At 41.7% G+C, this 27,526-nt stretch overlaps 2 protein-coding genes across 7 annotated transcripts in view; one reads left to right on the forward strand and one right to left on the reverse strand.

The window, feature by feature from the left end:
* LOC134352931 (nuclear pore glycoprotein p62-like) overlaps window positions 1-7,974 on the reverse strand; it is a 33,014-nt gene extending 25,040 nt beyond the window's left edge. Inside the window, exons 1-4 of one of the 4 annotated variants that reach the window (XM_063060570.1) lie at window positions 7,837-7,856; window positions 5,299-5,596; window positions 3,346-3,788; window positions 1,647-1,736 (exon numbers count right to left, since the gene is read on the reverse strand). In XM_063060570.1, the coding sequence (XP_062916640.1) occupies window positions 1,647-1,736; window positions 3,346-3,788; window positions 5,299-5,588 (823 nt within the window). In that variant the 5' untranslated portion in view covers window positions 5,589-5,596; window positions 7,837-7,856. Of the gene's footprint in view, window positions 1-1,646; window positions 1,737-3,345; window positions 3,789-4,101; window positions 4,223-5,298; window positions 5,597-7,094; window positions 7,689-7,836; window positions 7,857-7,908 lie in introns of those variants that run through there. The other 3 variants (XM_063060569.1, XM_063060568.1, XM_063060571.1) reach the window with 3 other exon arrangements.
* Window positions 7,975-8,033: 59 nt separating this feature from the next.
* The window catches only part of dnaaf6 (dynein axonemal assembly factor 6), a 72,137-nt gene continuing 52,644 nt past the window's right edge, over window positions 8,034-27,526 (forward strand). For 2 of the 3 annotated variants that reach the window (XM_063060576.1, XM_063060578.1), the window contains exons 1-3: window positions 8,034-8,311; window positions 10,776-10,892; window positions 24,235-24,307. In XM_063060576.1, the coding sequence (XP_062916646.1) occupies window positions 10,803-10,892; window positions 24,235-24,307 (163 nt within the window). In that variant the 5' untranslated portion in view covers window positions 8,034-8,311; window positions 10,776-10,802. The remainder of the gene's footprint in view (window positions 8,312-10,775; window positions 10,893-24,234; window positions 24,308-27,526) is intronic. The other variant, XM_063060577.1, reaches the window with a different exon arrangement.

Below are 27,526 nucleotides of genomic sequence, written 5' to 3' on the forward strand. Positions count from 1 at the left end.
ATTTACTGGTTAAACCACACCTTGAGATAGAGGTATAATTTTGATTTTCATCAGTACATCATTCACCACAGGGGTTTTCCTACCAACATATGCAGACTTATGTTTATATATATAGCTTTAAAGCAGCATTACCCAGGTGTTCCACAAGAGCATTAATGAGATTTGAAAAGAACATCTAATAAGACACTAGTTCAAGTAAACAACAGCAAACTGAAAATAGATTTCAAATAGATCTGGGCAGCATGGTACTGTAGCGGTCAGTGTAATGTTATTAGAGTGGCAGGGACCCAGGTTCAATTCCACTGCTGTATATAAGGAGTTCACGTGAATTTCCTCCGGGTGCTCTCATTTCCTCCCACATTCCAAAGATGTATGGGTTAGTAGGATAATTGGTCAGCACAGAAGGGCCTGTTATCATACTCTAAAAGTATCTTCAAGGAAGAGATAAAGGGGCCGAGAAAAGTAAAGAAGAAATTCCTTTGATTCCTTTGCTTAATGGGGCGGGGGGGGCAGGGGGGAGAAACGTCAACTCAGACCTTGAGAGGCCTGCATTGGGCATTTTCATGCCTTACAAGGCGCCTTTGCTTAAAACCCAAGCAAATGAAAGTACATTCCTGAATCTGGACCCAAGGACACAGGGATGAGGGTTGACCCAGTTGAGGGTCAGAAAACACCCAAAGCTTGCCCAAACCTAAGGTCCATGGTTAAATTCGATTTTGGACTAGACCAAGTATCCACTACAAACACCCAAATGAAATAGCACTAGTTGCTGAATACTAGTCTAGGAATTTGAATAGAGTTGGTTTTGGAGAAAGGGGGAGATTTAAATGGAAAGTGAGAGGAAAATTACTCCATTACACAGAATGGAATTTGCTGCCAGAAGAGGTGGTGAAGTCAGATAGAAACAACTTTTAAGAAGCATTTGGAAAGACAGCCCAATAGGCAAGGAACTGCCGGATGCAAACCTAATGCAGGCAAATGAACTTAATATAGATGGGCTGAACAGTCACATGTGCTGGGACAAAAAGCCTATTTTATTACTCTGCTACTCAGTTCACAAGTTTCCCCATCCTTGTAACAACAAAGGGTTTTATTTAATCTAATCTGTCAATTATGAAAGATTTTGTTCATGACATCAAAGGGTGGGGAACACAATTGGAAAACATCTTGCAAGCACAGGCCCCTCAAATCAGCAACAGTAAACAGCCTTTTTCATCATATTGGTATTTAAAATGGGAAAAAAATGCTCTTGTGTGCCCAAGTTCTTCCATCCGGCAGCAATGGGTTTTGGACAATTCCTCCCACACCACACCACCCTCAAAGATGCTCCTCCACTGAAGACCTCAACAAATTGTTTGTTGCTCCAGTCCAGCATCTTCAATCTCGTTTAGTCTCCATGGTAATTGGATTAATGACTTCTATGTTTCAGTTTGTCAACTAAGTCACAGTTTGTATTGATTAACCATATCCATACTAAGATACTGATGAACTTCTGACTTTTCTCAATCCATGACAACTGGTTATCTCCCGTAAATGTAGCTCTTGCAGTATGAATTTTTCCATATCAACCTTAGCATTTTTAACGATAGAGGCCTAGATTCCTCTCACTGTGTTAACAGATAACCACTACATTGGACTCTGCTCACCTGCTGGCTTTGCACCAAAAGTAAGACTCTGTGCAGCAGAAGCTGATGTGGCAGCACTTGATACAGCTGGCGATGTACCAAAAGAAAAACCTGAAAGATGAAGGAAAAACAGAGGGAGCCTGTGACAATTATTACACAGCAAAACCACACTGTAGTGTACATCTCTAGAATGGGATGACCCTCCCTAAAAGAACAAGCTTTTCACTGTAGAATAAAATGCCAATAATTCATCATCCTCAAGACTGTGGTAATGCTGGACTCTGATATTTTCTGAACAGATTTGTCTTTTAAAATAAATTATACAGTACGATAGTGTCATAATTTTCCCCACGAACCTGGTGAACTTAAAGAGGGCAAAGGTAACAGTGTTAAAGCAATGGGATTCCTGAATAATCAAACATTCAACTCTTACTGTATTGTGCTTCAACAGGACCAAGCAAACATTAGGAATAACAACCATGCATCATTTCACATATCAACTGCATTTCGGGAGGGAAGAGTGGAAGTGGGTCAGTTTACAAAGCAAAGCTGGGATAGGAAACAGAAAGTCAAGTGATCAGGCGTGCAATTACCAATTAGTGAGGATCTTTATGTATCACCGAAAGTAACATTGTGGGTATAAATCTGGAAATGAAATATGTATCAGAGCAGAACCAGATGATGAATGCTCAATAAGCATTGGTATGTCTTGATATAAAAAGTGAAAAATAACAGTGGATTCTGAATAGTGTTTAAGATGGCCAGGGCAATACACACCCCATTCATCCACAACAACTGTGAAGGGGCCAGCTAGAAGTGCCTCTTGTGGTCTATCATACCATAGTCATAGAAACAACACAGAGAAACAGGCCCTTCGACCCATCTGTGCAGAACCATTTAAACTGCCTAGTCCCATCAACCTGGACCAGACCATAGCCCTCCATACCTCTTCTATCAAAATACCCATACAAACTTCTCTTACATATTGAAATCGAGTTTGTATGCACCATGTGATCTGACAGCTCACTCCACACTCTCACAACACTGATCGAGAGTTTCCACTCAGGTTCTCCTTAAACTTTTCACCTTTCACCCTTAACACATGAAATCGCGTATTAGTCCCACCCAACCTCAGTGGAAAAAGCCAGCTTACATTTATCCAATCTATATGTCTCATAATTTTGTATACCCATATCAAATCTCCCCTCAGTTTTCTACATTCCAAAGAATAAAGTCCTCACCTCTTCAATCTTTCCTCAAGATTTCATCCATTCCCGGCCACATCCTTGTAAATTTCCTCTATACTCTTTCTACCTTGCTTACATCTTTCCTGTAGGTAGGTGACTAAATCTTAACACAATACTCCAAATTAGGCCACATCAGTGTCATCAAATTCAACGTAACATCTCAGATCCTGTACTCAATACTTCATGAAGGCCAATGTGCCAAAAGCTTCCTTTATGACCCGATCTACCTGTGACGCCAGTTTCAATGAATTATTGATCTGTATTCTCAGATCCCTTTGTTCTATAGGACTTTTCAGTGCCCTACCATTCACTGTATAAGACCTACCCTGAAGCGCAACAACACCTCGCACTTGCCCGCATTACATTCCATCTGCCATTTTGCAGCCCATTTCTCTAGTTGGTACAGATCCCATTGCAAGCTCTGATGGCCTTTTTGATAAGGATTCATGTACACTTATTGAAATAATACCCACCTGCTGCAGGTGCTCCAAGAGAGACTGGCGCTGCTGGCTTAGGGGCTGCCGTAGGATTTGCTGGAGTTCCAAACCTGAACCCACCGAGTGCTGGGGTTGTGTTGGTTGCAAAGCCGAATCCCCCTGCTGTCGTTGTTTGGGTTGAAGCAGCTGGAGCAGTGGCAAATCCAAATCCAGTGGAAGCTGTTGTCTGGGCCGTGGCTGTGGAGCAAGCAGCAGCACCAAATCCCACAGTAGCTGGCTGAGCTGAGACGGTGCCAAAATTGAAGCCGGTTGGAGCCAGGCTCTGGGAAGTCGGTCCGGAGGACAGCGAGAAGGCAGAGGTGGTGGCAGTGCAGGTAGAGGTGGCTGCCACTGCCGCACTCGTAGATGGTGTGCAACCAAAGAAGCCAGAGGCTGGCTGCGTTGTTGCAATGCCAAATGATAAATTTGTTTTATTCATTCTGTGGAGAAAACACAAGTTTAGATAAGAAGGAACGTTTGCATGTTTACTTCACATGACCACACAAATTTCCAAAGGACATCACTCAACATACTGTTGTAATATAGGAAATGAGAGCGTCAATCTATGGTAGAAATTTGATGACTATCAAAATTTAAATGATGTTAGGATCCAAGGGATAAATAATGACCAGTACGCTGATGAAAACAATGTTGCTCTTTGAAAAGTACCGCGAGATCATTTAATCTGCCCTGGCTACCAGCACCTTGGCTCACAAGTCTTAGCCGTCTAGAATTGTCCAGGTATGAGTGTACCTGTAGATCTCAGAAGGTTTACCCCATGTCTCATCCAAAATAGCATCACATTCAGAGTACTAGTGCACAAGAGATCAGCTTGAGTTATTGAGCTCAAGTCTATAGAGTGCAACTTTAAAATGAACTTCAGACCCAGACAAAAATGTTAATAATTAACTCACAGTTGACGAGCTTAAACGTATACAGCTAGGGAGCATTACAACTGGACCAATCCACACCCTGCCAGATCTATTACAAAATCAATGCAATAACAGTAAATAAGCTGAGTGGCACAACCCTTTGAAGATATCATCAGCCAGACAATCTATCTTGTTCCCCCACATTCAACCCCTCCTGCTCCATCTCCCTGAATTCAACCTATGCCCAGACTATCTCTGCATCCACACCCTTATCTGACTCTATTTCCCACTAGTAGCATATATGAGAGACCAGAGAATACTCAAAATGAGTACAACTGCAGGCGCTCAAATCTTGAAACAAGAACAGAAAATGCTGCAAAAATGCAATTGGTTAAGTAGCGCCTGTGGAATGAGATACCAGTTCAGGTCAGGACCCCTTCCTCAGAACTGGGGAAAGAGTTGTAAGGGGGGAGGATTCTATTTTAAAGCAGAACTCTGGGAAGGAATGAAATGCTTGACAAACAACACGATGAGGATTCCTGAAAAGAGAGGGCTGACCATGAGGAAGGCAATTCTCCCAATGGCTCCTTCCCTCATAACCAGAGGTAATGCAACACCGTTTTTCTTTCCAAAGAACCCATTCCAGGTGAATGTGATTCTTCTGCACTTCTCTCAATCTACATGTACTGCATTCAGTGTTCACAACATGGTCTCCTCTATGCTGGAATTCCCAATCCCACTCTGACCTGTCTGCTTGCAGCCTCTTCCACAGCCACAGTGAGGCCCAGTGCAAACTAGAGAAATAATGTCTTATTTTTCTGAGCATGTTGCAACCTCCTAAAATGAACACTGAATTGCTCTCTCGTCATATCACAATAATAAACCCCCCCACCAACTCTGCATTCAAAACTGACACACATCCACTCTCCCCCAGTTCTGAGAAAGGGCTCCTGACCCCAAACATTGACTGGTTTCCCTTTCCAAAGATGCTGCCTGAATGATTGAGTTCTTTCAGCATCTCTGTTTTTTGGTTCTGAGTACACTGAAGATTGATGCAATGTCCAATAGTGTAACATACCCGAGTAAGAAGTTTCCAGCCGTGGTGGTTGCTGCTGGTTGTGCTGGAAAGCTAAAACCAGTGGATGAAGTTGCCCCTGCAGTTGGCGTAGCGAATGAGAACATATTGGCATTTGGGGCCGAGGTGGTGGCAGCTGCAGTGGCTGCTGACTGCTGAGCTGTTGAAAAGCCGAAGCCTCCTTGAGAACCTCCTGCATTGGTGCCGAAAGAAAATCCACCTGTGCCACCTGCAGTGGTCTTCTGTGTTGCAAATGTGAAGCTTCCAGATGGGTTTGTGAAATTGAAGGTCATTTTGAAACCTGAAGATAAAGCAATGAAATCCGGAACAGATAGTTACCTTCTTTGCACTTTTGAAATGAGAGAACAGGAAGTACCCTTATACACAATGCTCACGTGCCAAATCTCAGATGTTCTCCACAAGCCTCAACAGCAAAAACCACTATTTCTTTCCAACCAAAGCCGACCTCTCTTTCCTCTACAATGCATTTCATCCTGATACTCACTTCACAATTGGTGGTCCACATTGGATTCTGCATGGCCTCCACTTCCTCACTTCTAGTTCTGAACTGACAGTCATTTCAGTAGGTGCCACAGCTTGTTAACTTGCTGCCTCATAACTCCACTGTCCCTGGTTTAACAGCAACTATGGGTGCAGTCAATGTAGAATTTGCATGCTCTTCCTGTGCCTATTTGATTTCTTTTCTGGGAGCTCTAGTTTCCTCCAAAGATGTGCAGACTAATCAGTGACTAGAAATTGCCCTACCGTTTGGGTGAGTGGAGATTCCAGAGAGGCTTGATGGGAAATGCAAGACTAAAATTGGGATTAATATATATAGGTGGTTGATGGCCACATGCTGTCTCAGTGGGCTAAAGAATCTGTTTATTATATTACTTTATGATGTGGTTACCAGTGACTGCGATCCAATCTGATCTACTTGGAAAGAGATCCAAATGTGAAAAGAGGAAAAATACGAGTTTAATGTATTAATCTGAAACAATCTTGGTTTAGACATAAAGATTCAGAATCATTTTTGGTGGGAATATGAAATAAGAGAGAAAATATAATTCAAATGGGAAAATCTGCAGATGCTGGAGAGCCAAGCAAAACACACAAGATGCTGGAGGAACTCAGGAGGCAAGGCAGCATCTATGGAAAAGAGTAAGCAGCTGATGTTTCGGTCCGAGACCCTTCATCAGGACTGGAAAATAAAAGGTGAGAAGTCAGAATAAGAAGGTGGGAGGAGGGGAGGAAGAAGTACAAGGTGGCAGGTGATAGGTGAAACTGGTAGAGGGGGCGGTAAAAGTAAAGAGATGGGAAGTTGATTGGTGAAGAAGATAAAGGGCTGGAGAAGGGGGAATCTGATAGGACAGGGTAGAAGACCATAGAAAAAAGGAAAGGTCAAGGAGCGCCAGAGAAAGGTGATGGGCAGGTAAGGAGCGAAGGTGACAAAGGGAAATGGTGAGGGTGAAGGGGTGAGCGTTAGCAGAAGTTCGAGAAATCGACATTCATGCCATCAGGTTGAAGGCTACAGCTGCTGTACAAGGTGCTGCTCCTCCAACCTGAGTGTGGTCTCATTGCAGCAGTAGAGGAGGGCACATACTGACATATCGGAATGGGAATGGGAAGTAGAATTGAAATGGGTGGATGGCCACCGGGAGATCCCACTTTTTCTGGCAGATGGAGCATAGGTGCTCAGTAAAGTGGTCTCCCAATCTACGTCAGGACTCATCGATATACACTGGGAGCACAGGACACAGTACATGACTGTTCCAAGAAAGAATAATTGTTTGGAGTACCTTATCATTTGAAGATCATTTCACGACATAGCTGAACTGCTGAATCACCATCCCTACAACCTGTGTACAATCCTCATTTCTGGTGCTGTCTGTCTGAAGTCGGCACACTCTCCCAATTTTGATATGGGTTTCCTTCCACATCTAAATGGTGTGCAGGTTAATATGCCACTGTAAAATTTCCCCATAATATGTGGGCAGCACTGATGGGAATATGTAGAGAGTAGATTAAAGGGAAAATTAATGGGGGGAAAGAACTGCTCTCCGTGAGACAGCAAGATTCTGATAGGCTGGAAAGGTCTGTCATATCAAAAGGAAATATAATATCCCATATAGGAGAGGAAATATAAGGAAGAAATGAGAATATGCAGGTAACCAAACTGTGACTAGTGCTCTCCCTCCCGTCACCACCTATATTGAAGCTTCGCTCGATGCCTGAAGAACCAGTTCTGTATTTAGATCTACCACAGGGATCTGTGGTAGCAGAGACGCCGACTATATATATATATTTAACGTCAGGATGGACAGATTGGACAGGAAAATCGTTCTAAATATCGATGTACCACCCCACGTCAAACGTCCCAGAGACCGGATGGCTCCTTCGCATCAACCCCGGATCCGGATCTGGGTCAGGCCTCCCCTCCCCTCCCCTCCCCTCCCCTCCCCTCCCCCTACCCTCCTTCCAACTTCGCTCGTCCTACCGAACCAAGGCCTCATTTCTCCAGCAACTACCCCCCCCACACACCCCCGAAAGACCAGGGACTCAGTCCCCTCCACCCTGGCGCTTCCTCCTCCTTGAGGCGCTCCCTCCATTCACCTCGAGCTTCCGTTCGCCTCCTTCCATCCGGGTCCTACTGCCATGCGTCAGCGCGCGACGCAAAGTCCCAGAGGGCAGCCCCGATGAGCGCCTGGGTATATTTCAGGTCATTTTAAATGTCGTGGCCTGTAACATTTGAGGAATTTGATGATTATTACAACGAATGTTAGTATTTCTCTCGGCCCAGCGGAAGGCATGGTTATTTTCGGCCGGGGTGGGCACAGCCAAGACGTGGAATGTCGCAGATAGAGGTGCTCACTATTGGTCAAATGTGCCGAGATTCCAGTACGCGATTGGGTACTTCAACTGTCTGTCAACATCCTCCCGCTGCTCGCTTGTTTACTGTTGTCATGGAGACTGCGCTGAGCGAGGCGGCGAGTTAAGGAGCCTGGAGAGGGTGAGGGTGAGTGCGGCTGAGGCTGAGGGGAGGGAGGAGAGAGGGCGAGGAAGGGAGAGGAGGATGAGGGGCAGGAGGAAGTGGGTACCGGAGTGGATGATCCAGGAGTGGTGGGTGAACCGGGGAAAGGGCGGCGGGAGATTGGAGGGAAGGGTCAGGGATGTGAGGGAGATGAGAGAGGTGAACGTTGGAGGAGCTCGGGCAAGGGCAAGGAGATGAGAGGTATTAGGAGATGTAGAATTGGTCAGGGGAGAGCAGGAGAAGTGAAGAGCTACAGATGAAGCGGGAACTATTGAAGTGCCTAAGCTATAAACTATAGATAAATAATCTGGAATTAAGACAATATAATTACATACAATACCGAGCAAGGAAATTAGTCTCTGATTATGCTCCACGTGTGCTTCACCATATACTTACTGGTCTGTTTCTATGACATAACCCACTATCTTCTTCTTTCTTTCTTCTTTCTTCTTTCTCATATGCTCCTCAGGGCTCCCCTTAAATTTACAGCTTTACACTCTCACTGAAAAACAGAAAATGCTGGAAACACTCAGTGGGTCTGGCAGCATCTGTGGAGAGATAAAAGAGTCAAGAGTTCATAAATGCGGCCTGACCTGCTGAGTGTTTCCAATATTTTATAATTTTGTTTCAGATTCACAGCATCTGCATTATTTTTGATTTTCATCCACGTTTACACTACTCTATGGTGGATACAAATTTCTTCTGAATTTCCTGTTGGCTTATTGATGACCATCTTATATTGTTGGCCTCAAGTAATACTCCTTTCCACATATGGAAACATTTTTTCTGCAATTACCCTGTCAAAACAGTTCATAAGAAAATATCCGAAGATATATTTGATGAGATATAAAGATCTCCACTTCAGCATTTCTATCCTTTCCTCAGATGTATATGCTTAAATTTCTTATGGCAATATAAATCTCTGCTTCTTCTCTTTTGTCTCTGCATTCTCTTTTATAACATTGGGACTGGAATGTGACTTTGATATATGTTTGCATTTATAAAGTTATAGAGAGATACAGCAAAAAAAGTCTATTCCACACTAACCACCAACCATCGTTTTACACTAATCCTATATTAATCCCATTCTCCCTACATTCTAGCAACTTTCAAGTATCTACCATTCACCCATATTTTAGGGGCAATTTACATGGCCCCTAAGCCTACCAACTTGCATGTCTTTGGGATATGGGGGGGGGAACTGGAGCACCTTGAGTAAATCTCACATGGTCACAGGCGAGAACATGCAAATGCCACACAGGCAATACCTGAGGTCAAGATTAAATTCAGGTGTCTGTCACTGTGAGGCAGAATCATAACCAGGTTTGACATCACCGACTTATGTCACTAAATTTGTTGTTTTGCATCAACAGTACAATGCAATACATAATTTAAAAACTATAAATTACGATAAGATATATATACAGAAAATAAATTTTAATTTGTAAGTAGAGTAAAAAATAGTGAGGTAGTGTACTGTACATGGTTTCATTGTTCATTCAGAAATCTGATGGCAAAGGGGAAGAAACAGTTCTTGAAACAAGGAGTGTGTGTCTTCAAGCTCCCGTACCTCCTCCTTGATATTATCAATGAGAAGACGGCATGTGTTGGGTGATGGGGCTCTGCCTTTTTGAGGCATTGTTTTGTGGAGATGGCCTCAATGCTGGTGCCCATAATGGAGCTGGCTGAATTTACAACTTCCTGCAGCTTTTTCCGATCCTGTGCAGTGGCCCCTTCATACCCGCTGGTGATGCAACCAGTTAGAATGCTCCGCATGGTACATCCGTGGAAATTTGTGAGAGTCTTTCATGAGTATCAAATCTCCTCGCACTCCTAATGAAATGTAGCAGCTCTACTTTTCAAACATTTCCCTCTAGAAATAAACATTTGTGTCTTTTCATTTTCCTTGCCAATCTATGGCTCAACCTTGGGATATAATAGCAGATCGTTTAAAGATTATAATATGATAAAGCAGAATACATATTCCGTACACTGAATAAGAAAGAATGTTTGCACCGTGGAAGCAGTTGAGGGAAGGGTTAAAGCCTAGATTCAGTGGAGTTTAGAAGACTGAGAATCTTATTGAAGATTCTGAGGGAACTATGTAAGGTCAATGCTGAAAGGGTTTTTCTTCTTGAAGGAATCCACATATGGGCATCTAGTTTCAGAATATGTTATTAGTCATTTAAAATAGAAATTAGGAGGAATTTCTTCTTTCAGGCAATCTCAAATCTTTGGAATTTTTTACATTAAAAAGCTAAGAGGGCTAAACTATTCAGGGTTTGATAGATTATTGCTCAGCAAGGAAATCAAGGTTATGTAGAATGACCAGAAAGAAGGATCTGAAATCAAGAACCAATCTTATTGAATGGTGGAGCTGATTTGAGTGGCAGTCTGGTCTACTCCTGCTCTTATTTTTCATGTTCATATGTATTTGTACTCCAAACAGGGACATTAAGATCAACACGATACCAGAATGGATTTCTCGTTTTCTGTTAACCAACTGCAAGCTTTGTCAAATCTACTTACACCTGCAGAACAAGAGGAAGAAGACCTGGAAGAACAGGTAAGTTTCAATAGTATCAGAAACTCAGGTTAGTAGACAGAATATCAGGGATCCATGTTTTCTTAAAATTTAGAATTTGAAGTTTGTTTCCACCTTTCAAAAGGCAGGTGTTTGTCAAACTTTATATTTACATTATATGATTTGAAACCACGATCTAACAGTTTACAAGACCCCTGTGCCCCCATAAATCACACTGAAATGTGTATAATTCATTTGAAAGTATGTAATGCCAATTTGATACCTCTTATTTTTTGTTATTATGAAACACCGCATTGCATACCTCAAAAATTGAAGCTTTTGAGGATTGCCATTCAATCCAAAACCCTTTTAATTAGGTCTAACATTTCGTCTCACTGGGCCCTTCAATATTTCAAGAAATACAAATATGAGACATGTAATACCTACAAGTGTAATAAATAAAACCTGCAGACTCTCTTGTTGCATGAAAAGTAGATCTCAGATCACACTGCAGTACCTGCCTAGACTCCATAGTCAGGTCAGGATTAGGCCTGAAGCCACAATGTTAACATCTAGAGATACTTCTGTTGTTCTTCCTGTAACATCTTTATTAGCATTATTGCTTCTCAACTCAAATAATTTCCTAGAACTTCTGTTCAGACTTCCTAAATAACACTTAGTCTAGTTTCCCTGTCTCCCTGTGTACGTTATGATAGAACGTGGAGTGTAACTATAATAAGATTACGAAGTTTTGGCAATGTTGTCGAACTTCTCCCCACAACGCCTTCCAGGTTCCACCACCCACATGACTAGGGCAATTTATAGTGACCGCAGGGAGGGAACCCACGCAGTCATAGGGAGGAGATGCAAGCACCACACAAACAGCACTTGAGGTCAGAAATGAATTTGGATATGTGTTGCTGCAAGACAGCAGTTCTAATAGCAGTGCCACAGTGCCAGCCACACAAAGTATCTAAGTAAACTCTTATCACGTGGGCAAGAAAAGGATCAGAAACCTGTGGGCTTTAGACAGCAGAAGATACAGATTTAAACAATGAAAGGTAGAGGCTGCAGATTGAGCTTCTTCTGTTTTGTTTTGTTTCAAGAACTCAGGTTAATCAAGAGTGGGGGGAAGAGGAAAAAGTGTACATTAAGAAGAGAAGACTGGGGAGAATCTGTACCTTCAGCAGATGGGAAAAAAGAATTTATGTTTTCGGGAGAGTGTGGTGGTAGAAAGCCTGCACATTCAGCAAAGGGGAAAAAGTTTATAACTTCCAAGTAGGAGATGTGTGTTAGGAAAATGAATCAGCAAAATGGAGAGCATTAGCACATTCAGAGGAGAGGGTCAGCACATAGATAGAGAGAGAAATAAGGTATAGCAAATAGATTTTAGGGAGTCAGACAGAAATTTGAATAGCAGGACCTCCAGGGTAGTAATCTCAGGGTCTGCCACAGGGTTGTGAGATTAGGAATAAAAAGACAGGACAGCTAAATGTGTGGCTAAGGAGGGATCCAGAAATTTGGGTAATGGGAATTTCTTCTGGGGCAGGGATAGCCTGTAATGGTACCTTATGATACCTTAAATGGAAGGGCTGCAATATCTTGTCAGCGTGATTTGCCAGTGCTACTCAGCAGGTTTAAACAAATGACACAAGTGGGTGTGAGCCATATGGTAGTGTAGTAGGAGGGGAGAGAGAAGGATATATATACTGTACTAAATGGAGCAGATGAGTCTAGTAGGCAGAACAGACAGGAGAGGAAGGGCTGTAAGTTTAACTGCATTTACTCTATTGCAGGTAGCAGAGATGGGATTATGACATTGTGGCAGTCATGGGAATGTGGCTGAGAGAAGGGCAGGACTGGCAGCACTATTATCCCAGGTATAGTATGTTCAGGTGTGACAGAGCTCTTCCAGAAGAGGAGGAGGTGTTGCACTGCTGATCAGGAAGAGCATTAAGGCAGTACTGAGAGAGCAAGTCCTCTAGGATTGGCAAGTGAAGCCATGAATTCAGAATATTGAAGTTGTATAAGATGTTGCTGAGGCCTAATTTGGAGTATTCTGTCCAGTTTAGGTCACCTACCTGCTGGAAAGATGTAAACAAGGTTAAAAGAGTACAGAGAAAATTTATGAGGATATTGCTGGGACTCAAGGACATGAGTTATAAGGAAAGATTGAATAGGTTAAGACTTCGTTCCTTGCAGCATAGAATGAAGAAAGATTTGGTAGGGGTATATAAAATTTTGGGGGTTAGAGACATAGTAAATATAAACAGACTTTTTCCATTGAGGTTGGGTGAGATGAGAACGAGGGCTCAAGGGTTAACAGTGAAAGGTTGAAATGTTTAATAGGAACATGAGGGGGAGCTTTTTCACTCAGAGGGTGCTGAGAGTGTGGAATGAGTTGCCAGCGGAAGTGGTGAACACAAGTTTGATTTCAGCATTTAGGAGAAGTTTGGGTAAACGCATGGATTGAAGGGTATGGAGGCTATGGTCCAGGTGCAGGTTGATCAGAGTAAACAAATTAATAGTTCGGCATGGACTAGATGGGCTGAATGGCCTATTTCTCTGCTGTAGTTCTCTATGACTCCTACTAGGGAGGAAACAATATAATTTTAATTCAGAGATTGAGGATGGGCAAGTGTCTATGGAGGAACCCTTTGAAGACAGTAACAATTCACTCAACTTTAAGGCAGCTGTGGAGAAGTATAAGACTGGACCTCAAGTTGAGGTCTTAAATTAAGGTAAGGCTGACTTCTATTGTGAAAGACATGACCTGGCTAAAGTAGACTGGGGACTACTGCTGGAGGGAAAAATAACATCTAATAGAGTGAAATAGTAAGAGTTCAGAATCAACATAAGGGTAAGAAGCAAAGGTGGTGAGATTAATGAACTTTCGTTAACAAAGCAAATTGAGGGTTGATAGACAAAAGAAAGTATTGTACATCAGGCATGGAAATTGTTATTAAGTCAGTCTTTTGAGATTACAGAGGATATAGGAGAGATTTAAGATAGCAGTTAGGAGGGCAAAAAGGGGACATGAAAAGGGCCTGATCAACAGACTGAAGAGAATACCAAAACCTTTTATAAATGTATTAGGAGCAAGAAGGTAGCTCGGGATGCCTCAGGGACCAAAAGGGAAATTTTTCTGTGAAGCCTGTTTTTTTTCTGAGGATTTTGGGGGATATATGTGATGTCCTTAACAAATACGTTGCATCACACAGGGAGAAGAGAGTGGAGATGCGTTGTTGTGGAGGTGTATGTTGTTGTTCTAGAGGTGTATATCAGGAAAGAGAAGCTGTTGGATATATGATATACACTCAAGAGGAGAAATCTCCAGGGCCTGATGAAATGTATTTGAGAGAGTTATGTGAAGTAAAGTTTAAAGTCAATTTATTATTAGAGTACACATATGTCACTATATATATTCAGTAAATCCAAGAAACAGAACAGAATCAATGAAAGACTGTACCCAACAACCAATGTGCAAAAGACAACAAACTTTAAATGCGAAGAAATAAGGGAGGAGACTGTGAAAGTTTGGCAGAGGATTTTGCACCATCTTACCAAAATATTGGTGGGCAGCTCATGTTCTTCCCATTTTCAAGAAGGGCAGTATGGATAAGCCAGGAAAATGCAGGCAGTGAGTCATATATCAGTAGTAAGGAAACTGTTGAAGAATATTTTAGGATTGCAGTTTATGATCACCTGGAAAGGTAACATCTGATTGGAGGAGTCAGTGTGGTTTTTATCATCAGGATGCTCTTTAATGACTATAGCTCTGCATTCAACACTATCATTACCTCAAAACTAAGCAATAAACTTCAAGACCTAGGCCTCAATACATTGTTGTGCATCTGTATCCTTGATTTTCTCACGAACAGACCCCAGTCAGTTCAGATTGGCCACAACATCTCCTCCACAATCACCACCAGGCTGTGTGCTTAACCCCTACAGATATAGACTCCTACTCATTATGTAATTATGACTGAGAGGCTAAGTACAGCTCCAATGTCATATCTAAGTTTGCTGATGACACCACTGTCATAGGCCGAATCAAAGGTGATGACGAATCAGTATATAGGAGGGAGATTGAAAATCTGGCTGGATGATGCCACAGCAAGAGCCTCTCACTCAATGTCAGCAAAACCAAAGAGCTGATCATTGAATTGACTACAGGGGGAGGAAACTGGAGATCCATGAACCAGTCCTCATCAGGCTATCAGAGTCGGAGAGAGTTAACAAATTTAAATTCCTTGGCGTTATCATTTCAGAGGATCTGTCATGGATCTAGTACTACTACAAAGAAGGCATAGCAGAGCCTCTACTTTCTGAGAAGTTTGCACAGATTTGACATGTTACTAAAACTTTGACAAACTTCTACAGATGCATGGTGGAGAGTATACTGACTGCATGCGTCACATCCTGGTACGGGAACACCAATGCCCTTGAATGGAAAATCCTACAAAAAGTAGTGGACACAGCCCAGTCCATCAGAGATAAAGCCCTTCCCACCACTGAGCACATTTACAAGGAACATTGTTGCAGGAAAGCAGCATCCATTTCAAGGACCCCCACCATTCAGGCCATGCTCTCTTCTTGCTGCTACCATCACAAAGAGGGTACAAGAGCCTCAAATCCAACACCACCAAGTTTAGGAACAGTAATTAACCCTCAACCATCAGGCTCTAGAACCAGAGGAGATAAATTCACTCACCCGAACACTGAACTGATTCCACAACCAATGGACTAACTTCTAAGGAGTCTATAACTCATGTTCTCAATGTTTATTATTATTATTATTATTTTCTCCCCAAGTTGGTAAAACCTGAGGTGTGGGCACAGCCAAGTACACATTTCTCAATCGCTAGGACCTTTTGGACTATTTTAGTGGTGTTTAGTACTGTGGCTTTCTGAGGATTTGCAAAGATATTGCTGTGTGGCCCTGATTGTGTAATGCTATTGTGTAGTAGCTGTAGGATGTTGCCAATTGTAGATATTATTATCGGGACAATGTATACCCTGTTCATGTTCCAAAGTCTTTCAATTTCCTCTTTTAATTCAGCATATTTCTGGTGTTTTTCAAATTATTGATTTCCATATGGTATGTGTGTTTGGAATGGCTATATCTATTAAGTAAGTTGTTCTTGTATCCCGTACTATTATATCCTGAGTTATTACGGATTGTCCTATCTGTAATAACAGATCGGTTGTGATATAATTTGTGGGACTCTGATTGTAAAACTGGATCAGGCTTGTATTTATAGTAAGGTATGGTACCTTTTATGAGTTTGTATTTTAAAGCATCATTTTGGTGAATGATGCTTGCTATTTGATTGTGCCTGTGTAAGTAATCAGACTGGGTTAAACAGCTGCAGGATCCTGTAATGTGTTGGATTGTTTCTGGCTTCTCTTTGCATTTTCTACTTTTATTGCCTTGAATTTGTTGGTCTTTTATTATGTATTTTTGATCATTTATTTATGTTAACCACCTGGTCCTGTATTGTCATAAGGAAACCTTCGGTTTCTGGGCAGAGGTCTCCAACTCTAAACCAGGTGTTTGATGCTTCCTTATCGATATCTAGTCTGCTCAAATCATGGGGATGTCTTCCATGGAGGGTCATGCTCTTCCATTGGTTAACTTTTTCTTCATTAGTGTTAATGTCTTCATTTTTTCTGGTTTGTGCTCTCATTTAAGTTTACTAGTGTATACTTTTTATCAGGATTGCATTTCTTGTGTGCAGTGCTGAATCCTTTTTTCACTGATGAAAGCGTATCTTCGTAAGTTTTATCTGACGTGGAAATTTTTAATGTCTTATTCCTCTTCCCCCTTCTGTCCCAGATAGTGTTCATCTAAACGCGTTCGAGTGTACGTAGTCTTTTCTGAAATTTGTCATTTCAGTTCTTATTTTCCAGATCGGTTTCGGACCAAGGTATTATGCCAAAAGAATGTGTTAATATGGGTAGAGCGCAAGTGTTTGTTGCCTTTGTTATATTTTTACTGTTGAGCTCTGTTTCTTAAGCCTTGAAGTAAATTCTGTCAAACGTTTTCCGTTCATCACAGTATGATCTATTTTTTTTGCTTGTTGATATCCCACTTATATGTTTCATATTCATCCATTGGTTGTATTGTATCCTGCTGCTCTGTTTTGTATTCTGTTAGCTCCATTGCACCTTTATTTATGTTTAATGTTCTCTACTTATCTAGTCCAAAGTTCATGTTTATATCTTTCGAAAATAGTTCTACTGTTTCCCCCCCCCCCCACTTTGTAACTCTGACTCCTCATCTCTTTTCCTCCAGTCATCATGAAGGGTCCCAGCCCAAAAGTTGACTATATTCTTTTCCATAGATGCTGCCTGGCCTGCTGAGTTCCTCCCCCATTTTGTCTGTGTTGCCAGGATTTCCAGGCATCTGCAAATTTTCTCTTGTTTGTGATTGGACTACTATTTAAATTAATTGCTTTATCTTTACCGATGAAGGAGCGTATAATTTCAAATCATCCATGTATAGAAGGTGTGTCAAGGTACAATTCATTTTGTTGTTTCTGATTTGATATCCATTTTTGTCTGAATCAATAAATTAGAGAGCGGTTTTAAAGCTATACAGAACTATAGTGGGCTTAGAGAATTGCCTAGGAATATTATTATAATATTATTATTTTTTTTGTATTTGCACAGTTTGTGGTCTTTTGCACATTGGTTGTTTGTCCATTTTTGTTTGTGTCACAGGTTATGTGTAGTTTTCCATTGATTCTATTGTTTTTTTTTGTATTTACTGTGATTGCCTGCAAGAAAATGAACCCCAGAGTAATATGTGGTGCCATATATGTATCTTGATAGTAAATTTACTTTGAATTTTTAACTTTGTGCATGGGAAATTACAGCTCACAAATCTGATTGAGTTTCTTGAGGAGGTAACTAAGAAAACTAATTCCCCCAGTACTAATCAACTAATTCCAAACCTTGAGCATCCGTACCTCCCTCTGCAACTGGGCCCTTCAGTTCCTCATCGGGAGACCACCGTCAGTGCGGACTGGAAATAAACTCTCCTCTTTGCTGACAACCAACACTGGCGCACCTCAAGGATGCATGTTTAGCCCACTGCTCTACTCCCTCTATACCCACGACTGTGTGACTGGGTACAGCTCAAATTCATCCATAAATTAGCAGATGACACGAGTATTGTTTGCAGAATTTCAGGTGGTGATGAGGCGTGAGGTTGATCAGCTGGTTGAATGCTGTTGCAACAACACCCTTGCGCTCAAAATCAGCAAGGCCAAGGAATTGATTGTGGACTTCAGGAAGAGATCAAGGAAATGCACACAATCCTTATTGAGGGATCAGCAGTGGAAAGGGTGAGCAATTTCAAGTTCCTGGGTGTCAACGTTTCTGAAGATCTATCCTCTGCCCAGCATTTTGTTGTAAACACAAAGAAGGCATGAAGGCAGCTGTACGGTATTTCATTTGCAGTTTGAGGAAACTCGAGATGTCACCAAAGAGTCTCGCAAGTTTCTACACATGTACATTAAGAGCATTCTAACTGGTTACATCAAAGTATGGTATGGAGGGGCCACTGCATAGGATCAGAAAAAGCTGCAGGAGGTTGTAAACTCAGCCATCTACTTCATGGGCACTGGCTTCCCCAGAACATCTTCAAAAGGTGATGCCTCAAAAAATGACATTCACCATTAAAGACCCTCACCATCTAGGACATGCCCTCTTCTCATTGCTACCATCACGAAGGAGGTCTGTACAGGAGCCTTTAGTTACGCGCATACAAATTTCAGGAACAGCTTCTTCAAATTTCGTAGTTCAAAGTAAATTTATTATCAAAGTATATATATTTCAGCATATACAACTCTGAGATTCATTTCATTTTCTTGTGGGCATACTCAATAATCCTATAATTGAATTATAACATAACAGAATCCATGAAAGAGCACACCAACTTGGGCATTCAACCAGTGCTCAAAAGACACAAACTCTGCAAATACAAAAATAAATAAAGAATAATTATAAATAAATAAGCAATAAATATCGAGAGCATGAGATGACGAGTCCTTGAAAGTGAGTCCATAGGTTATGGGATCATTTCAATGATGGGGCTAGTGAGGTTGAGTGAAGTTATCCCCTTTGGTTCAAGAGCCTGATACTTGAGAGGTAATAACTGTTCCTGAACCTTGTGTTGTGAGCTCTGAGACTCCTGTTCCTTCTTCCTGATGGCAGCAGTGAGAAGAGAGCATGTCCTGGGTGGTGGGAGTTCCTGATGATGAATACTGCCTTCCTGCGACAACATTTCGTGTAGATGTGCTCAATGGTGAGGAGGGCTTTTCCCGTGATGTACTGGGCTGTATTGACTACACTTTGTAGCATTTTTCATTCAAGAGCATTAGCGTTTCTATACCAGTCTGTAATGTCACCAATCAACATACTGTCCACTCTACATCTATAGAAGTTTGTCAAAGTTTTAGATGCCATGCCAAATCTTTGCAAATTCCTAAGGAAGTAGAGGCACTGTGGTGCTTTCTCTGTAATTGAACTTAAGGTCTGGGCCTAGGACAGGTCTGCAGAAATAATAACACCAAGGAATTTAAAGTTGCTGACCCTCTCCGCCTCTGATCCTACTCTAAGGACTGGCTCATGGACCTCTGGTTTCCTCCTCCTGAGGACGATGATTTTCATGCTTGCAGTTGCACACAGAAGTCAGATGGCTCTGAAAAGGAAACTGAGTTGCTTTTATGCACTTTCTGAAATTATGAAAATATTTTTGAAGACTCAAATGCTTCATTCAGTAATCAACTTAAGTATATTAGGCATAACATTGCTTGTTTGTCAGAATTGTTCGCAAGGTTTAATGAAATCAGTCTTAAGTTGTAAAGAAATTATGTGAATCTTATCAAAGTCAAATCAGTTGTCTCCACATTTCTGTCCACATTGACCCTATTTAAGTGCAATATTGGCGGCGTGACTTTTTCCAATTTCCGAGACTTTCTGAGTTGGAAGAGAAAGAAAGAATACCAGATGATTGTGAACTGCATAAGGGCATGTCAGAGAGATTTCAGGATTTTCCCTCTATCGAAATTCCAGAATAGGTAATTAATCCATTTCTGAACACTCGTAACAAGGAATTAACAGGAAGGACAGAGGGAGAACTGATCTCGCTACAAAATGAATTGGACCTGAAGCCGAGGTTCAAAAAATCATATCAAGAAAGAAATCTCTGAACACTATCCTGAACTGTCAAAAAAGGGTCAAGATGTTCATTACTGCCTTTCCAACATCATCTTTAGCGGAGCATGGTTTCAGTGCAGTTGACAACTACTTTCAAAGCAGAGAAACAGACTGCAGATTACTGAACATGGGGATCTGAGACTCTCTCTGAGACACATTCAGCCTGATATTGAGAAGCTGATATCACTGCACCAAATCCATCCATCTCATTGAAAGATGAAAATGCAATGAAGTAGGGAATAGTTGGACTACTAATGTATGCTCTAAAATTTTTGATGAATATAGTTTTTACTGTAATTAAATAAATAAATGATTTTACTTGTAGCTTTAAATAGATCTGAATAAATTTTGCAATTATTTGTCACTGCTTTTAATTTGCAGTTCCTATTTTCCTTCACTACGTATCATAAATCAAAATTCTTTATAGTTTTAATGTAATGGCCGGAAAGGGAGAGTGGGGATATGGTCTGGGAGCCAAGGAGACTGTAGCCCAAAAAGTTTTGGGAACCACAATGTGGTGGGACCTGGGGGACAAATTCATACCTCTATGAAATTGATGATGGTTAGGGCAGCGAAGGTTCCTTGTCATCTTAAGTACGTCTGGTCCGGGGGTTGAAATTCTAAATTGGAGAAAGGCCAATTTTGATGGTTTCAGAAAAGATCTGGCAAGTGTGGATCAGGACTGGTTGTTTTCTGGCAAATGTGTACTTGGTAAGTGGGAGGCCTTCAAAAGTGAAATTTTGAGGGTACAGAGTTTCCATGTGCCTGTCAGAATAAAAGGGAAAGGTAATAGGTTTAGGGAACCTTGGTTTTCAAGAGATATGAGGCCCTGGTTAAGGAAAAAAAGGAAGTGCATAACGGGTATAGGCAGGTAGAAATAAATGAGGTACTTATGGAGTATAAGAAGTACAAGAGACTCCATACACTTACGAATGAAATCAGGAGACCTAAAAGAAGGCATGAGTTTGTCCTAGCAGACATGGTGAAGGAGAATCCTTAGGATATGCTAAGAGCAAAAGGATTGCAAGGGACAAAATTGGTCCTCTGGAAGATCAGAATGGTAATCCATGCATGGAAAGAAAAGAGATGGGGGAAGATTTGAAATGAATTTTTTTGCATCTGTATTTATTCGGGAAATGGGCACAGAATCTGTAGATGTGAGGCAAGGCAACAGTGAGGTCATGGAGCCTATACAGATTACAGAGAAGGTGGTATTTGCTGTCTTCAGGCAAATTAGGGTGGATAAATCCCCAAGGCCTGACAAGGTATTCCCTCAGACTCTGTGAGAAGCAAGTGCAGAAATTGCAGGCGGCCTAGTAGAGATATCGAAATCATCCTTAGCAACGGGTGAAGTATCAGAGGATTGGAGGATAGTTAATGTTGTTCTGCTGTTTAAGAAAAGCTCTAGGTATGAACTAGGAAATTATGGGCCAGTGAGCCTGATATCAGCAGTGGGAAAGTTATTGGAAGGTATTCTAAGGGACCGGATATATGAGTATTTGAATAGATAGGTACTGATTAGGGTTAGTCTGCATTTTTGTATGTGGTAGGTTGTGTCTAACCAATCTTATAGAGTTCTTCGAGGACGTTACCAGGAAAGTTGATGAAGGCAAGGTAGTAGATGTTGTCTACATGAAATTTAGCAAAGCATTTGACAAGGTCCTACATAGTAGGTTGTTCAAGAAGGTTCAGTCGCTTGGCATTCAAGATGAGGTAGTAAATTGGATTGGATATTGGCTTTGTGGGAGAAGCCAGAGAGTGGTAATAGATGGTTGTGTCTCTGATTGTCTGACTAGAGGCCTGTGACTCATGGAGTGCCGCATGGATTGGTGCTGGGTCCATTGTTGGTGGTCATCAATATCAGTGATCTGGATGATAATGTGGTTAAGTGGATCAGCAAATTTTTGGATGGCACCAAGATTGGGGGTGTAATGAACAGCAAGGAAGACTATCAGAGCTTGCAGTGGGATTTGGACCAACAGGAAAAATGTGCTGAAAAATGGCATATGGAATGTAATGCAAACAATGTGTGGTGTTGCACTTAGGTAGGACCAACCCGGGTGGGTCTTACACAATGAATGGTAGGGAACTGAAGAGCATGGTAGAACATAGGGATCTGGGAATACAGGTCCATAATTCATTGAAAGTGGCATCAGAAGTAGATAGTGTTGTAAAGAAAGCTTTTGGCATGTTGGCTTTCATAAGTCAAAGTATTGAGTACAGAAGATGGGATGTTATGTTGAAGTTGTATGAGACATTGGTGAGGCCTAATTTGGAGTATTGTGTGCCGTTTTTGTCACCCACCTACAGGAAAAATGTAAATAAGGTTGAAATACAGAGAAAATTAGCCAGGATGTTAACAGGTCTGGAGCTTACTGTTACGGTTATGGATCCCACAACCCGCCTGGGTCGTAGGGACGTTGTACAGATGAGCACTACACCAGTTGCCTTCATCTCACAGTTGTGGGTGCATGCCTGGATTGTGGCAAAGCTCTCTCTGGTCCACTCTGCTATGCTGTCTGCCCATTTTTTCCTCTGTCTATCACTTTTCCTTTTCCCCTGCACCGTTCCCTGAGGAATGGTGTTTGAGAATCCACTTGATCTTGTTATGCGGCCATATCATCTCAGTTTCTTTTTCTTTACTGTGGACAATAGATCTTCATAGTGTCTCATGTGCTGAGTGATGGTTCCTAATACTTCATCGTTTGAGATATGGTCTGTATAGGAGATGCCGAGGAGCCTTCTGAAGCATCTCATTTCTACTGCCTGGATCTTCTTTTGCAGTTCTGCTGTCAATGTCCATGATTTGCATGCATACAAGAAGATGGAGAGCATGAATACTTGCAGGAATTTCAAATTGGATCTGAAAGCAATGTTATTGTCTCTCCAGATTGGTTTTAGTTCAGCCAAATTTGCTGCTGTTTGGACTGTCCTTGCAAGGACTTCAGGCTTTGATCCTTCTTGGTTGATGGTGGTGTCAAGACACTTGAACCATTTGACAGTCTCTAGTTCTTGTCCACTGACTGTGATTTCTGGCATGATTTGCTCCTCACTGTTTCTCATCAGCTTTGAGGACCTGAGTTATAAGGAAAGATTGAATAGGATAGGACTTTATTCCTTGGAACGTAGAAGATTAACAGGAAATTTGATAGAGGTATACAAAATTATGAGGATTATAGATAGGGTAAATGCAAGCAGACTTTTTCCACTGAGGTTGGGTGAGACTACAACTAGAAGTCATAGGTTAAGGGTGAAAGGTGAAAAGTTTAAGGGGAACATGAGGGGAAACTTCTTCACTCAGAGGGCTGTGAGAGTGTGGAAAGAGCTGCCAGTGCAAGTGGTGCATGTGAGCTCAATTCCAACATTTAAGAGAAGTTTGGATAGGTACATGTATGGCAGGAGTATGGAGGGCTATGGTCCTGGTGCAGCTCGATGGGAGTAGGCAGTTTAAAAGGTTCAGCACAACTTGTTTCTGTGTTGTACTTTTCTATGACCCTATGAGATTGAGGGGCAAGTTTTTGAGATGGAGGGTGGTTGGTATAAAGATTAAGCTATCAGAAGTGCAGGAGGCAGGTACAATCACAATATTTCAAAAAACATTTAGACTGGTACATGGGTTAGGAAAGGAACAGAGGAATATGGGCCAAATGCAGGAAAATGGGATTAGCATACATTGGCATGTCAGTCAGTAAGAATGAATCAGGACAAAGAGTCTTGTTCCCTGGGGTACATCTCTTTGACTAAGGTCCTCTGGAGGAAGCTTGGCAGCACCTTCAGGGAAGGAGGAAGGTTCATCACCAACAGGAGCTGGAGGGTGAGTCAGAACCTTAAGAATGTAGGTTATGTCATCTCTCTCCACTGAGTTGGGAAGATCAGCACTTTCAGAGAAGTAACTGAGACGATCTTTTCCAGAATAAAACTCCCCACATTTGACAAGTCAGTAGGTGATTCTGTGGTGGTTTTGCTTGCTTGCCTATATTGTAACAGAGAAATAGAGTCATTATGGGATGCACTGCAGTATATTGGAAACTGGTGCATGGAAATAAAAATAAATGAATAACTATGATGGGTATTTATATTTTTAGTGTCATGTTGAAAGATCTCAGCAAATGAGACACTTGCTGATTTTACATAATGACTGTTATATGTTTTCTAGTTTCAGCCTGAAGGAGGAGCCATTGTCCTTCAACCTGGCCAGATTGGACCACCAAAACGATCAAATCCCACAGGTAAATAATCCGGTTGACATAAATAAACACGAACCAGCAAATTTAGTTTTCTTTGGCTCATTAATCTTGTTTCTGTGTTGTGAGCCTGTGCCAATGATAAGGTATTAGAACCTATTAGCCTCAGTGCCCTTAATGTTATTGACTTAGTAGCTCAGGAGCATTGCTTATCTGTTATCAGACAGCAGGTACAAAGTTCTACCATTCTTTTCCATTGCTGCCTTCCTCTTTCCAATCTTGTTTTAGTCTCTGTCTTATTGTTCTCATTATTCTTTCTCCTATACTGAGTATTAAAGTACCAAGTAAGTAGCTGCTGCAAAGTACATAGTGTAACAGAAGTTGGTACTTTGAATCTGATTTGCCATCAGTAAGGTCATAAGATGTTTGGTCTCATATCTTATTCCTTCCTGATCTCTGTAGTTTTTGATGTCCAAAAATATACCTCAGTTGAATGTACAGTACTTGCTCTCTCTCTCTCTCTCCGTCTTGTTTTACGGCGGTTGGCACCCATAAATATAGAGTACTTGGTAACTCAGTATCTTCATCTTTGTCATTACAAAATCCAAAGATTCCCATTGTTCTGAGAAAAGAAATCCACTCTTATCTCAATTTTAATTTCTACCAGAAGAAACATTCTCCTAGATTTTTAAGACATAAAATATTTTTTTAAAAGTTGGTTTTATTTATCACATGTGGATCGAAGCATTGAAAATGTGTTCACACGAGGAATTCTGCAGGTGCTGGAAATGTGTTGTTTGCACCAATGACCGAGGATGTACTGGGAGGGGGGAGCGTGCAGCCCACAGGAGTGACCATGCTTACAGAAGCTACAGAGGATGCCCACAATTTACTAGTCCTTAGCCTCACCTATACATCTTTTTGAAATGTGGGAGGTAACTGCAGCACCCGGAGAAAATCCATGCAGTCACGGGGAGAACATACGAGCTCCTTTCAGACAGTGGTGGGAATTTAATCCCATTCGGTGATCACTATTGCTGTAAAGCATTACGCAGACCACTACGCTACTGTTCTGCTCATCGACGTGGGGCAGAATTAGGCCATTTGGCCCATCGAGTCTGCTCTGCCATTGAATTTGGGCTGATTTTTTTTCTATCTCAATATTGTTCCCCTGCCTTCTCCACATATCTTTTTACATCTTTACTAATCAAGAACTGATCAGCCTCTGCTTTAAATATATCTAATAACTTGGCCTCCACAGCAATCTGTTGCAGTGAATTCCACAGATTCATTACCCTCTGGCTAAAGACATTTGTCTCATCTCTGCTCTAAGGGGATGTCCTTTTATTCTGAGGCTGTGCCCTTTGATCTTTGGCCATTTTGTCCATGTCCACTCCATCCAAGGCTTTCAGTATTTGGTAGGTTACAATGAAATCCCCCACATCCTTCTATCCAGTTACTACAGGCCAAGGCATTCTAATGACTCTCATACATTAATCCTTTCATCCTCAGTACATTCTTGTAAAACTCCTCTGGACTCTCTTCAAGACCAAGACAACCTTTCTTTGCCATGGGGCCAAAACCTGCTCACAATTCTCCAAGTATGGTCTAGCCAAAACATTATAAAGTCCCAAAATTACACCCTTGCTTTTATATTTCAGTTTTTTCAAAATGAATGCTAACATTGCCTTTGCCTTCCTTGCTACCAATTCACCTTGCGTTAACCTTTGGGAATTCTGCACTAAGACTCCCACGTCCCTTTGCACCTCTGATTTCTGTATTATCTTCCCATTTAGAAAATAGACTTATAATTTAGAAAATACACTCCCAACTTACTTAATCTTCTCTCATAACTACTTCACTTTAGTAATCAATCGAGTCAAACTTTACTTACCATCAAGAAAAAAAAACTTTTTAAATGTCAGTCCACTCTTTAAGAAAGGAGGGAGGCAGCAGAAAGGAAATTATAGACCGGCTAGCCTTACCTCAGTGATTGGGAAGATGTTGGAGTCAATTGTTAAGGATGACATGGTGTACATGGTGACACAAGACAAGATAGGACAGAGTCAGCATAGTTTTCTTGAGGGAAAATCTTGCCTGATGAACCTGCTGGAATTAGAAATATTGAAACATAGAAAACCTACAGCACAATACAGGCCCTTCAGCCCACAAAGCTGTGCCGAACATGTCCTTACCTTAGAAATTTACCCATAGCCCTCTATTTTTCTGAGCTCCATGTACCTGTCCAGGAGTCTCTTAAAAAACCCTTTCGTATCCGCCTGCACCACCGTCGCCGGCAGCCCATTCCACACACTCACCACTCTCTGCGTAAAAAACTTACCCCTGACATCTCCTCTGTACCTACTTCCAAGCATCTTAAAATTGTGCCCTCTCGTGCTAGCCATTTCAGCTCTGGGAAAAAGTCTTGGACTATATACACAATCAATGCCTGTCATCATCTCATACACCTCTATCAGGTCACCTCTCATCCTCCAACACTCCAAGGAAAAAAGGCCAAGTTCACTCAACCTATTCTCATAGGTCATGCTCCCCAATCCAGGCAACATCCTTGTAACTCTCCTCTGCACCCTTTCTATGGTTTCCATGTCCTTCCTGTAGTGAGGCGACCAGAACTGAGCACAGTACTTATGTGGGGTCTGACCAGGATCCCGTATAGCTGCAACATTCCCTCTCGGCTCCTAATCTCAATCCCACGATTGACGAAGGCCAATGCACCGTGTGCTTTCTTAACCAAGGTCAACCTGCGCAGCAGCTTTGAGTGTCCTATGGACTTGGACCCCAAGATCCCTCTGATCCTTCACACTGCCAAGAGTCTTACCATTAATACTATATTCTGCCATCATATTTGACCTACCAAAATGAACCACCACTTTTCTGGGGTTGAATTCCATCTGCCACGTCGCAGCCCAGTTTTGCATCCTATCAAATGTCCCACTGTAACGTCTGACAGCCCTCCACACTATCCACAATACCCCAAACCTTTGTGTCATCAGCATATTTACTAACCCATCCCTCCACTTCCTCATCCAGGTCATTTATAAAAATCACAAAGAGTAGGGGTCCCAGAACAGATCCCTGAGGCACACCACTGGTGACCATCCTCCATGCAGAATATGACCCGTCTACTACCACTCCTTGCCTTCTGTGAGCAGACCAGTTCTGGATCCACAGAGCAATGTCCCCTTGGGTCCCATGCCTCCTTACTTTTTCAATAAGTCTTGCATGGGATACATTGTCATATGC

This window comes from Mobula hypostoma, chromosome 10, assembly GCF_963921235.1.
Source record: "Mobula hypostoma chromosome 10, sMobHyp1.1, whole genome shotgun sequence".
In the NCBI taxonomy this organism is placed as follows: Eukaryota; Metazoa; Chordata; class Chondrichthyes; order Myliobatiformes; family Myliobatidae; genus Mobula; species Mobula hypostoma.